Source organism: Pleurodeles waltl, chromosome 3_2, assembly GCF_031143425.1.
Source record: "Pleurodeles waltl isolate 20211129_DDA chromosome 3_2, aPleWal1.hap1.20221129, whole genome shotgun sequence".
NCBI lineage: Eukaryota > Metazoa > Chordata > Amphibia > Caudata > Salamandridae > Pleurodeles > Pleurodeles waltl.
Genome location: NC_090441.1, coordinates 17,564,834 through 17,579,883, shown reverse-complemented (window position 1 = coordinate 17,579,883; position 15,050 = coordinate 17,564,834). Strand labels below are relative to the sequence as shown.

The 15,050-nt window shown below is 45.3% G+C and overlaps 1 protein-coding gene across 10 annotated transcripts in view; it reads right to left on the bottom strand.

The window, feature by feature from the left end:
* The window catches only part of CUEDC1 (CUE domain containing 1), a 383,678-nt gene that overhangs the window by 50,128 nt on the left and 318,500 nt on the right, over positions 1–15,050 (bottom strand). For all 10 annotated transcript variants that reach the window (XM_069226613.1, XM_069226616.1, XM_069226611.1 and 7 more), the window contains one exon: positions 9,333–9,416. In XM_069226613.1, coding sequence (XP_069082714.1) covers positions 9,333–9,416 — 84 coding nt within the window. The remainder of the gene's footprint in view (positions 1–9,332; positions 9,417–15,050) is intronic.

Here is a 15,050-nt window from a genome sequence, read left to right as displayed (position 1 = left end):
ACTGAGACCACTGATGAGGTAGACATTCGCGCAACAGACACTTGTGTAAGAGGGCATGGGATGCCATAACGATAAAGGTGGTAATCATTTCCAGAATATGCATGAATGTCTTAACCGTTATCTGGTTGAAACTGAGATAACAGGGCCTGAAAATTGTGAACTCTTTCAGAATTGAGGTAGGTTAGCCCTATTTCTGTGTTCAGAATTGCTCCTATATATGGTTGTATCTGCAGATTTGGGAACACTGATTGTGAATTCCAGGCTGTGAAGCAGGTCTATTGTTAACAGAGTATATTGTGACACTGCTGAATGGTTGTGGCTTTGATAAGCTAATCGTCCAGTTAGGGAAACATGTATTTTCTGTCTTTGGTTGTGGGCTGCTACTACTGCCAGACATTTGGTGAAAACCTGCGGTCCAGTTGTGACCCCAAAAGGAAGGACTTTGAACTGGTAGGGCTTTTCGTCCACCATAAAGCTGAGATATTTGTGATGGGTGGGGTGTATTGGTATGTGAAAATATGTGTCTTTGAGATCTAACTAACTCAAAGTCTCCCTGATGAAGTAGTGGAATCAAACCTTGCAGAGTGACCATGTGCAAATGCTCTGAAATAATATATGTGTCAGTGGCCTTAACTGCATATCAGTTTGCCCTCTGCAACTAGTTCTTGTCCTCTCTTCCTGTGCTCATCTGGGAGATGTTGGAGGGGCTCCTCCATCTCATCCCAGTGAGCTTGGTCATATCTTGCTAACAGACCCATAGAATTGGTGACGCACCATTGGTCTGCAGACTGAGCTGCAAATCTTTACCCTGATGCGTCATTTCTTTTACTTTGTCAGGCGACAGGGCATTGCCAGACCCTTGGGAGTTGGTTCTTTTCCTAGCACTGGGTACTACTAAGGAATCCGGGAGGACTTGCCCTCTGATGTAGACAGGGTCTGAGGGAGAGGGTTTATATTTTTGACGACCCTTGAGGTGATAATACAGGCCCCAAGCTGGGTCTCTGAATACATCCTCAGTATGGAGAAGCATTCCTTGAACATAGGCAGATGTGTGTGCCCCAGTGTGTGGAGGACAGAGTTTCAAATAAGAAATCCTCTTTGGGAGATTCCTTATGAAGTTGAACCCCATTAAATGCAGCAGTCCTAGCTATGAGCTCCTGGTATGCGGGGAAGTCATAAGGATGTGATGAGCATGCGGCGTACAAGTCTGAGTCAATGTCCCCTGATGGGCCAACATCATAGGAGTCTCAGGAATCAGAAAATAATCATCCCCAGTATCAGGGGGACCAGTACCATCACCAGGGGATCTGTGAGGGGAGGCATGTAAGGGATCTCAGTCAGACTGCGGTGTCTGGTACTGGTGATGGAGGAGGTGGAAATGGTGGTCATAGCAGAGGTGGTGAGGGTTGTGGTGGAGGCAAAGGACTGGTGGCCTTGTCCATCTTTTTGCATTTGGGTGGAATGGGGTCATCCAAAGCTACTTGGAAATACAATTGTCTTTTGGAATGTGGTGGCTGAGGCGGCGGTGGTTTGGCTACAATCTGTATAGTTTGCGGTTGGATCTGCTGCTACAGAGAGTCCATCTTTCAGGGAACTTTTGGAGAATATGCTCCACTGTAGCCTCAATAGTCTTTTTTGGTGTGACTTTGATGTTTTTGTCTCCAAGCGACTATGTTTCGGCATGGAAGAACCACTCCGAGCCAAAGCTGTAGACGCAGACAGTCGGCTCGGCACAAAGGGCGTAAAGACCATCCAAACTTAATTCTCTGCACCGACCATGGTTAAAAAGGGCTCTTGAGCTGGAGATGTTAGTGTTTTTAAAGGCTCGATTCAAGGCTGAGGGGCAGGGTGTAGCGTACTCTCTGCGCAAGACTCCAGCATTACGTTGGTGATTTCGAACTCAAACTCCGGATCGGATTCCAAACTGGCCTCTACTGAGAAAGCCTCCTCTCTTCAGCCACCAAAGGCTCTAAATGCTGTTTCTCTCGGACGTCTTGATGTCCGAACAGGTTGGGAGTGTCGTTGGTGGCCTTTTGCAGCATTTCAAGCCAGGGTGGTAAAAGGTCATGGACCATTTTCTTTGAGCGGGAATGCTCACAATTCACCTCCCTGTGATCCGGAGAGAGACACAGGTTACAGACATGATGGGATCACATCAACATCGGTTGGTTCTACCTTGACACACAGAGAAGAGAAATGTAATAGAATTGAAAGAAAGGTCCGACAACGGTCTCAACTCTGAGCGTAGGCATAATCATCCAAACTTGATGGCAGAGAGAAAACAATCTAACAATTGAATTGATGCACATGTGCAGTATCACTGAGAAGGAGGAGTCACTCTACCTCGTGACTTGAAAGATTTTCTTTGAAGAAAAACAACCTGCACACATCCTGACCCAACACTAGATGGCAGGAGTATGCAGGGCATGTGTATCTACAACCATACATGCCTTGGACAGATTTCTTTCTGTATACAATGCATCTATCAGATAACAAACGTACTGAGTGATGATATAGTGTGCTTTGGAGATGTAAAGTAGCCCCTTCAACACAACAATACTAGTACTCCTTGGCAACAGAAATAACCAATCAGTTAAAAGCATTAGGTGATGAGTTATATTTCTGTGGGCAAAGCTAAAGCACATTCTATGTAGACTTTATGGAGTTGGTCAGAATAGGTATTGCAAACAGCTATGCTGCCAGACCTAAAACGGAACAGGATGGGGGCAAATAAACAAGCATGGACATTTTTGGGCAAGAAACTAAAAAGAAAAAAAAAGAAAAAAAAAAAGCAGAGAGTGACAGATGAATGCAACTATCATACTTGCTTAATCGCTTATCTAGGCCCTGTAAGATTAATAGGATTTGATGGTGGGTTACAAGGGGGGTGGAATCTGTATCAACTGGTATCCCAACACAAAATGAGGCTGCTTGCAGCGTACCCAGTGCGCCCTCCTAAGATGGCAGCCCGTTAGTACTGCATTCTGGCACACACACCGTGTACTGTACTTGCTGGGACCCTCCGTGGGAGTCCTTCACATTAGGTGCTCTTCCCTCATCATTTCCGGCACCTGGTGGGCTGGGGCCAGGTACTTATAACTTTACCATCCAGGTGCTGCCACTCTTTTTCCCCCTGCTGGTCTGACAACATGGCGGTGGTGCACGCTATCAATTCTCAATCTGGCTACTGGTACTCAGCTTGTTTAGGGAGTCTGTAAGGGATTGCCTGCACAACAATGTAGAATTCAGTGAGCGACACATTGTGGGGGTAAAGAATGTGGCAGCTGATGCTCGCTCATGTTTTCAGTGGCTTCTTTTCCAGGAGGCTTGGCCACGAGCAAGAGCAGTGATGACACCATTCTTTAAACATCTTTGGCACAGATTGCATTGACCAATGTCCCATGAGACTAGGTGAGCTATCGCTCCCCCCTGGAACAAGGAGGCGGTAAAAGAAGTGCGTTTACACACCCTGCAGGGTTACGGCGGCCTCAGGAGGCAAGCCAGCAACCCTTGCAAGTATAGTGCAGTACTTTGTTTTATAGGCTAGGGACCAGAAAATATCTATTAATGGGTCACAGGGCACCTTGCTAATGTCAACCACCATGCAAAACTGGGACCCCACCATGGCAGACCCTACAAGGGCAGTGCTTAAAGGTTGGACCAGAGGGGAGGAGGGCACCAGATGACGGGTCACCCATTGAGTTCCACATTCTACAGGGGCTGATAGGTTGTGTTCACAACGCCACATACTCTGACCACAAGGCCACACTGTTCGCAGCATAATTTAGCTTGGCATTCTTTGGGGCCTTCCAAGTTAGTAGCCAACTCTAAGAAAGATGGAACAAAGGATGCACTATGCATACAGGACCTTAGGGTGCAAGGGGCACCTTAAAAATAATGCTGCGAAGTTCCAAAACATACCAGAAGGGGCTCAGGAAGTCCATAGTGCTGCTCTCCCTGGGCATCAACTCCCTGTTGCACTGGTCACAGCTTACCTGGTGGTACGCCCCCGGTTGGAGGTTACCTACTAGTGCATGCAGACCATTCCCCACTCACCAGATATCAGTTTGGGAAGGATATGAAGTCTTGTTTGCAACTGTCAGGGAACACAGGCAAACATTATTCCATGCTCTCCTTTCGGATAGGGGCAGCCACCACAGTTTACAAGGTGGGGCTTCTACCCGATAGCATCAAGAAGCTGGCCCGGTGGGATTCAGGTTGTTACAAACGCTATATCAAACCATGGCAGGTCAAACGGCGCATGGGGGCGGTCAATGCAACGAAACATCCATCATGTAAATATTGAACAAATGTGTGAAAAATGCATGGGTGTTTTTTTCCTTTGGTTGTTTTCAATCAGCAACACTGACTGGTGATTAGTGTAACCTGCAATGCTTAATTTTAAGGCGTATATTGTTAGTATGTGGTGCAATAAATTAAAACTGTGTGTACACAATGCGCATTTATTTATTTTGATAGGGGTCAAGATGTGGGTGATTGTCCACTCGTTCATCGCTAGGGTGGCAAGTTGGGCAAAGACCAGAACCTGGAAGCACGGTTTCACCCTCACTGCGATAGCATGGCTGGGTTTCCCTGGCATGCACTGGTGGGGTTTGATCACAAAGTTACAGCAGAGACTACCTGGGGGTGGGTCCCCACCTCACATTTTAATAATTCACCTCAGTGGCAATTACCTCACTTCCTGGGGCGCTGCAAGCTAATCAAGGCAATTAAGTCTACCATGGGTGAATTCAGCAATTTCATGGGGTACTGCGAGTTATGGTGGTCTGAGATAATCCTGCGCAGGGTATCGCATGGAGCCAGGTCTGGTGGTGCCATTGAACATTCCCACAGAAAGATAAATAGTGCCATGTGCAAGTTCACCAAGCAGAGGGGCTATGATTTCATAAGGCATGGCCTAATTAATGCAAGCAACGTAGGGTACTTTGATAAGGACAGGGTACTCCTGTCAGAGACTGGTATGAACTTGTTCCTCTTGGACCTACATGAAGCATGGGAAACTGGGGGTTGCAGGCAGTTTGGTACATAAGGATACTATCGCAGAGAGCACAGCAGGGGTGCTCTGTGCTAAACCCCTGGAATCTTTATGGCAGGACCCTGGAATGTAAGTGACCGTGCCTCATTAGTCTCTTGGGCAGTTCAGGACCCTGGGATATAAGCGACGGCGCCCAGATGGTCGCTTGGGCACTTGCAAGTCTGAACAACCAGGGGCTTGCCCAGTGACACTCAGTTCTCAAAAGGCTTGAGTTCTATTCCTCGACTGGTGGTTCACAGCCTTTAAGGGACGAAAACTCCCCAAATAGAACTGTAGCACCGAATGGGTTGGCCCACGGTGTCATATGGCTCATCAGGTGGGTGGGCAGCTTAAATTAATCATCCTTTCAGCGCCCATAAGTTAACCCACCGCGTTGGCATATTTCATTTCTGAAATAAACCTGCAGCAACTTGTTTTTCCACAAAACCATGTGCTGTGTGATTTTATTTCATTCCTTTTGTGCTAAGTAGTTGTAGGAAGTTGGCTCTGTATGCACTATTTCAAAGTAAGGAATAGTATGCACAGAGTCCAAGGGTTCCCCTTAGAGGTAAGATAGTGGCAAAAAGAGATAATTCTAATGCTCTATTTTGTGGTAGTGTGGTCGAGCAGTAGGCTTATCAGAGGGTAATGTTAAGCACTTGTTGTACACACACAGGCAATAAATGAGGAACACACACTCAGACAATTCCAGGCCAATAGGTTTTTGTATAGAAAAATATATTTTCTTAGTTTATTTTAAGAACCACAGGTTCAAGATTTACAAGTAATACTTCAAATGAAAGGTATTTCATGTAGGAACTTTGAATTAGCAAAATAGCATATACAGTTTTCACACAAATGACAGCTATTTTAAAACTAGACAGTGCAATTTTCAACAGTTCCTTGGGGAGGTAAATGTTTGTTAGTTTTTGCAGGTAAGTAAACCACCTACGGGGTTCAAGTTTGGGTCCAAGGTAGCCCACCGTTGGGGGTTCAGAGCAACCCCAAAGTTACCACACCAGCAGCTCAGGGCCGGTCAGGTGCAGAGGTCAAAGTGGTGCCCAAAACACATAGGCTTCAATGGAGAAGGGGGTGCCCCGGTTCCAGTCTGCCAGCAGGTAAGTACCCGCGTCTTCGGAGGGCAGACCAGGGGGGTTTTGTAGGGCACCAGGGGGGACACAAGTCAGGACAAAAAGTACACCCACAGCGGCACGGGGGCGGCCGGGTGCAGTGTGCAAACAGGCGTCGGGTTCGCAATAGGTTTCAATGGGAGACCAAGGGGTCTCTTCAGCGATGCAGGTAGGCAAGGGGGGGGGGGGGCTCCTCGGGGTAGCCACCACCTGGGCAAGGGAGAGGGCCTCATGGGGGTCACTCCTGCACTGGAGGTCGGATCCTTCAGGTCCTGGGGGCTGCGGATGCAGTGCCTTTACCAGGTGTCAGGTCTTTGAAGCAGGCAGTCGCGGTTAGGGGGAGCCTCGGGATTCCCCCTGCAGGCGTCGCTGTGGGGGCTCAGGGGGGTCAACTCTGGCTACTCACGGTCTCGTAGTCGCCGGGGAGTCCTCCCTGTGGTGTTTGTTCTCCACAAGTCGAGCCAGGGGCATCGGGTGCAGAGTGCAAAGTCTCACACTTCTGGCGGGAAACGTGTGTTGTTTCAAAGTTGCTTCGTTGTTGCAAAGTTGCAGTCTTTGGTGAACAGAGCCACTGTCCTCGGGAGTTCTTGGTCCTTCTAGATGCAGGGTAGTCCTTTGAGGCTTCAGAGGTTGCTGGACCCTGGGAACGCGTCGCTGGAGAAGTGTCTTTAGAAGTGGGGAGACAGGCCGGTAGAGCTGAGGCCAAAGCAGTTGGTGTCTCCGTCTTCTCTGCAGGTTTTTCAGTTCAGCAGTCCTCTTCTTCTTAGGTTGCAGGAATCTATCTTGCTGGGTTCTGGGAGCCCCTAAATACTCGATTTAGGGTTGTGTTTAGGTCTGGGGGGTTAGTAGCCAATGGCTACTAGCCCTGAGGGTGGCTACACCCTCTTTGTGCCTCCTCCCTGAGGGGAGGGGGGCACATCCCTAATCCTATTGGGGGAATCCTCCATCTGCAAGATGGAGGATTTCTAAAAGTCAGAGTTACCTCAGCTCAGGACACCTTAGGGGCTTGTCCTGACTGGCCAGTGACTCCTCCTTGTTTTTCTCATTATCTCTCCTGGACTTGCCGCCAAAAGTGGGGGCTGTGTCCGGGGGCAGGCATCTCCACTAGCTGGAGTGCCCTGGGGCATTGTAACACGAAGCCTGAGCCTTTGAGCCTCACTGCTAGGTGTTACAGTTCCTGCAGGGGGGAGGTGTGAAGCACCTCCACCCAGAGTAGGCTTTTGTTTCTGTCCTCAGAGAGCACAAAGGCCCTCACCACATGGGGTCAGAAACTTGTCTTTCAGCAGCAGGCTGGCACAGACCAGTCAGTCCTGCACTGAACAATTGGGTAACATACAGGGAGCATTTCTAAGATGCCCTCTGTGTGCATTTTTTTTTTTATAAATCCAACACTGGCATCAGTGTGGGTTTATTATTCTGAGAAGTTTGATACTAAACTTCCCAGTATTCAGTGTAGCCATTATGGAGCTGTGGAGTTCGTTTTTGACAGACTCCCAGACCATATACTCTTATGGCTACCCTGCACTTACAATGTCTAAGGTTTTGCTTAGACACTGTAGGGGCATAGTGCTCATGCACCTATGCCCTCACCTGTGGTATAGTGCACCCTGCCTTAGGGCTGTAAGGCCTGTTAGAGGGGTGACTTACCTATGCCACTGGCAGTGTGAGGTTGGCATGGCACCCTGAGGGGAGTGCCATGTCGACTTAGTCATTTTCTCCCCACCAGCACACACAAGCTGGCAAGCAGTGTGTCTGTGCTGAGTGAGGGGTCCCTAGGGTGGCATAAGACATGCTGCAGCCCTTAGAGACCTTCCCTGGCATCAGGGCCCTTGGTACCAGGGGTACCAGTTACAAGGGACTTACCTGGATGCCAGGGTTGTGCCAATTGTGGAGACAATGGTACATTTTAGGTGAAAGAACACTGGTGCTGGGGCCTGGTTAGCAGGGTCCCAGCACACTTCTCAGTCAAGTCAGCATCAGTATCAGGCAAAAAGTGGCGGGTAATTGCAACAGGGAGCCATTTCCTTACAGTAGTCATTTACCAATGTTGGCTGGGGGAGGGTTGCCAAAATTTTGCACTATGTGGCTGCCCACTGTGCACGCAGTGTGCCCTCGTAAGAGCGAGGCCTCTTCGTAACGCATTCTGGCACACTCCCCTTGTGCTCTACTTGCTGGGATTCCACAGGGAGTCCTTCACATCCTGCTCTGTTTGCTGGGGAGGGTTGCAGATATCTGCACTATTCCAACCATCACATATTTTTCTCCTCGGATCGGGAAAGTACCACACATACCTGGAAATAAGGGAAAATTTTAACTGCTTTTTCACCACTCGTTGTAGCAAAATGCTGTTTTTTTCCACCTGATCAGAACCAGGTAGAAATTGTCAGCAGGAGAGTCAGTAGGGATGGGAGGTCATTGGGTGGTTGCGTGATGGGGTTTGGAAGGGCTTTGGCCTGTTCGGGGGGGTAGGTGGTTGTTAGCTTCTGCCATCCTGGCGCCGGAGTCGGGCAGGAACTGACTGGGCTGTGCTGCTATCCACAGTCCTTGCAGCAGCTAAGACAGCAACAGTGTCCATGGACCCAAAATTATCAGGTCCGAAGCTTGCAGACCCAATAACTCCGGGCTTGGAGACAACTGTAATAGCGAGGAACAGAAATCTACAGAGTTTCATCACGGATAGTGAGGGCCCTATATTGGCTAAATCAGGTTCTGGTTATTTCCTGGCATTTCTCACATTTCTAGTTAGAAATCTGAGGGAGCTTGGATACAAGAAAACTGTGTACTAACATGCCTGTCCATGAGTACATTATTTCACAGGGCGGCTCTCTCTTGTTCTGCTGAGTCTAAAGGGAGTTTGAAGGGAGTGTGCTGACAGTGAACCCATCATTTATCACTTTTACATTCCCTGTCTCAGAAGGCCCTAGTTTTCTTTTCTATGTTGCATCTTGGTCCTTCAACAAGCAACAGGAGTCCAGGAGAACTGAAACAGGCTTGCATTTCTACACGTACTATGAATGGAGCACCCCCGCAGTGAAATACGCAGGACATTTAAAAATAACAGAAAATATAATTGGCGGTACCAGGAAGAAGCAGAATACAGTAAAAAACTAGTCACAAGCTTCATGTCACACCAGAGCCCGATTGATTCCGTGCAAACATAAAAGTACCTGAAACTGCAGGAGAGGAACTGAAGTCACTGCTGACGGCAAAGCTGGTGGTCTTGCATTTTTTAGACTCGTATTTCAATCGATCTGAAAAAGAAACGTTGTGTTGTTAAATCCTAAAGATAACATTGTTATCAGTACCTGTGTCACTTTACAACATAGACATGAGTCTAACTCTGAATCAGGCCCTAAGTTTAAGAATTAGTTTGAGCTCTAATGGTCCTTGTAAACTGTTTCTAACATCCCGTCAGTGACTAACTGTTCCACTCAGAGGGCAATTAACTGACATTATAAATTTAAGCAAGGGTCAGTTCGTATTAGCAAGCAGAAACAATCTTTTTTGTGGGCTAAAAATTTCAGCTCACTTTTGATGGTGTTTTTGTGCTTTGGAGATTCATGGCACATTCCCATTTGCCTGAGCCCACAGCCAATGAGCAATTCTCCCTGGAATTTTAAGCAGACATAGCACGTCAGATGTATTCCTACCATTCTGTCCGGCACCAAGAGCCATTGAGAAACATAGATGTGAGGATTTTTTTGGGGAGCACTCAGAGATTACAAGTCCCTATCCTGTGTGGATAAGGCCATTTACCATTTATGCCTCAAGGCCCTAATATTAATGCACTCCAACTTAACGACTGTGTACTATACCTGACTCTCTCAGGATAGCAGGGTCAAAGAGCAAAGGATTACACAAAGACTGGAAGGTATTCAGAGACCCATTAACAGGCATAAAACAATAAGTAACACAAAATAAAATCAATCTCCAGTCAATACTTTACAGAAATAGACTTTATGTATGTATATGTTATTTGTAGGCCGTGATCCTAGTCAAAAGGAAGCAGAGCACTGTATGTGGTCAAAGGCTAGCTTGAAGTCAGCGAGTAATAGAAGAAGCTGAGTTGTGGATGGTTAATGGATTGTGATGCAGCGCTCTTTATTTAACAGATAAGTAAAAACAACACAATTAAAATGTGACACACAAAGAAAATAAAGAGATCCTAGCACCTTCTTGGCCACAAAACCAACCCCCAAATGCTTTTATAGTTCTCTAGCACAAGGCTTTAGAAAACAATTCAACACTGTGCTCTGTGGACAATATAATCCCAGCCCTCTGTTTAAAAAAAAAAAAAAAAACATGTTCAGAGATATTCATTTTTGATTTGTGTTTTTGGATCATTAGAGAAGTAATTTAGCTTGGGTAGACATTGCTGATCCGGGCTGATTTTTTCCTGGATGACATTTTTATAGAAAGCGGAGGTATTCCAATGAGGATGTAATATTTCAGGAACCATGAGACCTATATACTTCATTTTGGTGTCAAAACATAATTTTTGGGGGTCAAGTAGCCTTATAGAGACAGAAGATCACTCCTCAGAGCAACCGTTCCGCCATTTTCCAAAATGGCGGCTATAATAGAGGAAGAAGAGACATATTAAGAAATGAAACAACTAATAATTGTTTTTCATCCTTTTACGTATACACCAAACAATGTTTATGAGCTGAATATGAAAAGAAATGTTTATCACTCCTGCTTTAGACACATTTTCATACTTCACTTTATTTGTTTCGGCAATCACTCGTGATACATTTTCAGAATGTTGAACATTTGAGAAGAGTATTTCGACAAGGACATCTTTTTGTAGCACAAGTTTTGCAGGTATATGTACATGTAAGTTCTGTGGGTAGAGGCTTTAGAAATTTTGTAGGTTTTAGCACCCCATCAATATCTTTCCAACCAAATTCACATGGATTTTTCAATACATATGCATGATCCAAAACATTTACACATCTTCTGATCAAGTAGTCTTTTAATGTGTCCATGCATAGAATATGACTCCAGTGGAAGGTCACTTAGCGGGACTGATCTCTTGAACTCACTGTACCGAAGATCGTCAAATGTGACAGTCAGAACTCGTTTTCCACACACACACAGCATTTTCTTTACGTTTTAGTGTCACATTCTTCTCCTGTCTCAGCAAATACTTTTAGAAACTTCACATGTTCAGAAGTTAAAGCTCCAAGCTTTGTTCCAATTTTGCTCATAGTACTGTGAGAAATTGGGTTGCTGGTTGATTGGGGTGTGAACCACAAAAAGTCACTAAATTAACCTGAGCATAACCTGGATAGCTAGGCACAAAAGCAGTCAGGCTAAACTTAGAGGCAATGAACTAAGTATTTATGCAGTACACAAACAGCAACAAATTGAAAACAAAACACAAGAAAAATCCCAAACTAATTTAGACAAATAGAGAAACTTTTAATACATTATTTGACACCAAATCATCGAAATCTAATTAGCAGAACCAGAGTAATGATTTTTTTAAAAAGTTTAAGGTTCATAATAGGAAGTCCTCAGTTTTCGAAAATGAGCACCGGGGCACCTTTAGCACCCAACCAAGGGTCCAGGAGTGGATGGAGACCTCTTGTAAGGTGCAACACTCACTCAGGCTGGGTCCAGGTGCAGGTTTAAGATGCTGGGAGCCTGTTAGGTCCTTGTGGCTCAGAACAGGAGACCAGCTGAACTAGTCCTTTGAGTTGCTTCTGGAGTCCTGGATGTAGGTGGTGATGCAGGGCTCTGCAGTAGGGCTGGTCTCTGGAGGCTCAAGGCAACAAAGCAGTCTTTCCAGGTATAGCAACAGTCTGGCAGAGTGCACAGCAGCAGGCAGTCCTCTGAGAGTCCTTCTACAGGTCCAGTAGTGAACTTAGGATCAGGTCTGAAAGTGGTCTTTTTATACCCTTTGCTCTGCTCCTAGAAGTTGGGGAGAAGATCCCAGAAGGGTTCTCTGAAGTTCCAGGAATTTCCTGCTTCCCCTGCCCTGGCTCCAAGCTGGCTGCACTGCCAATGCAGGGTTGTTAAGCCTATTGTGTGGTGGCAGAGCCCAGCCTAGCCTACTGATTTGCAAGTAGGCTCCACCCCCGATCAAGTAATTTAATGGCCTCTTCAAGCTCTGCTAATCCCCCTATTGTGTGACTGTCTAGGGTGAATTCACAAAATCCCAGCTGTCAGTTACACTCAGTCATGTGACCTTAGGCAGGTTACAGGCACAGAGGGCTAAGGGCAGGAAAGGGCCTCAGTAGTGAGAAAACAAATTTGGGAGCTTTTCACTACTAGGACATAAAACTAAAAAGTACATGTCCTAACTTTTAATCACACAGCACACACTGCCCTATGGGTTACTTAGGGTGTATGTTGGGGTGACTTATTGGCAACAAAAGGGGAGTTTAAGGCTTGGCAAGGGGTTTTAAACACCAAGCTGACATGGCAGTGGGATGCTGCCTTCAGGCTGCAATGACCTTAAGTGGGTGGCACCATAAGTGCTGCAGGCCCACTAGTAGCATTTAATTTACATGCCCTGAGTATATGGTGTAACACTCTACAAGGGACTTGCATGTAAATTAAATATGCCAATCAGGTATATGCCAATCAAATCATGTTTAGTGGAGGGAGCACATGCACTTTAGCACAGGTTAGCAGTGGTAAAGTGCACCAAGTCTTTAGGCCAACAGAGCAAAAATCTAAACAAAATGGAGGCAAGCAGGCAAAAAGTTTTGGGGAAGATCACCCCAAGGCTGACAGGTCTACGAAGTGTCATCACCGGTAAGAAATTGTGCCTTGATAAGAACAGTGGGCATCTCTGGGTCACGTTTCTTTTACAGAACATGAAGCGGGATTAAGGGCCAGATGTAGCAAAGGTTTTTACCCATTCTGTATCTATGGGAAAAAGTGTTCGTACATATGGCCCTAATTGTCTTCTTGACTGTTCCATAACGTATCCATAACTCTGACAATCCTCGACTTACGAACATTGCAACAAATCTAAGTACAATGACTTGATTGAAACCATTTCGCACAGCCCCCTCAACATGTGGCAGAACACGAAGGTCAGCTTCCTTCAATTTGCTGTTATGTTCTTGAAAGCATTAGCATAGTTTTGGCGGGTTAAAATTTTCAAGTTCATCTTGTGTGATGTCGATGACCAGAATTTATCAAGCTGTACAGGTGTCAAATTTTTGATGAAGGCAAAGTCACTTGTTCCACTTGTAGACATTCGTCTGATTCTCTCACATTCTTTGACAAATAGTTCAAGACAATTGTCAAAGACAATGTACAGTTTTTGCAAGGTGCATACTGACTTTGATATCTATAGAACAACCTCTCCGAAGTTTTGCATGGATGAAATTCTTAATCATTCGCAATTGTGACATATGGTCCACAACAACAACAGTTTTCACTGAGGACACCTTTTCCAATTCAAATTCTTGAGGTGAAAGTTTTTTTTCGAGTTCTTGTACGAGTTTGTGCTTCACTCGTTTGGTTGCAGCATCTACATCAAATAATGCGTTTTATGGGAGAAGATCATGCGACAGAATGTTCTTGATAAATTCACCCCCATCTTCTGCTACATCCATCTCTCTATGTGCTAACAAAAGTTGTTTTTTGTAACCTGTTTCATACTGGTTGGACGAAACTCAGTGTGGAAGTTTAGCTTTAGTGATTATGTCAAACAGCCTTTTCTCTTTCAACACAAATCTCTCCTGCTTCAGTTCTGCGTATAGTTTCGATTCATGTTCCAGGGCATATAGTAGACGTGTCATTATATCATTATCGACATACTGTTTGGTCACTAAGTTGTGTAGTCACACAGGCTCAGTCATTTCAAAGGGGTTTCCTTGTTTCTGCATTAAATGAAGAAAGTGGTCACCATGTTTATTAAAAACGTTCCCCTCTCTTTCCCACAAGGTTGTGGTGAAGAACAGTTTCACAATGGTCCATTAACTTTGAATTTGTTATCTCTCTGAAAACATTGCAAATAGAAAGGACTTCATGGTAAACTATCTGCCATTGAGCAATATATTCACTTTTACGTGTCTGACCAACAATTCCCTTGGAGATTTTCTGTGATCTCTGGATCGTCTGTTCCAGTTTAATATCTGGAGCCACAGCCTTGAACCTTTCCTCTCTGTCTTTTACCACAAAATGTATTTTTTTCTGTTGAGATATGCTTTTTCTACATGTAGCTTCTTCACCCTTTCCAAACACCGGGACCCATATCTCAGGTAGTTTATGCAACCAAATTTGCGAAACGCAGTAATCAGTGACTCCACAGTCTTCACGTGCAGCTCCCAATCACCTTCCCGATCAGCATGTACTGAGTTTTTTTCCTAGAGCTATCATGTGTAAAACATTTCCCCAGTACCTGCAAAGTTTTGATTTTTCTTCACATTCTTAAACAACCTCTACAAATTTGGTTTTCAGGTTTTCTGATTTTGAACTGAGTGTACTGAACGTTGCCTGGCTCTGCATTATGTCTTTTGAATGAAGTGCACCATGTGCCTTGTTCACTTCTAAGATAAGTTATGCAAAATCTAATATGTCATTCTTGTTCCAAACAAAATATGATAAGCTTACCTTGTAATTAACGAACATAATGAGTTCTGCTCAATACGGACTAAAAATTGGCAGAAAATTGTCAGGATAGGCTGGTCTTCAAGCTGAGCAAGCACACATTTTGGCATTTTTGTTTTGAACTACACATACTTAAGTTTGTTACTGAGGATGGTATTACTGGTAAAACCCAACCTTCTTCCGTGGAACGGTATTCTGGGAGATCAGAGCATGAATTCCAGTCAATGGAGGAACTGGCTTTTCTTCATCCTTCAGTATGCACCTTATATGCGATATGATAAATTCAGTTAAATCAGCTTTGCAGACTGCAG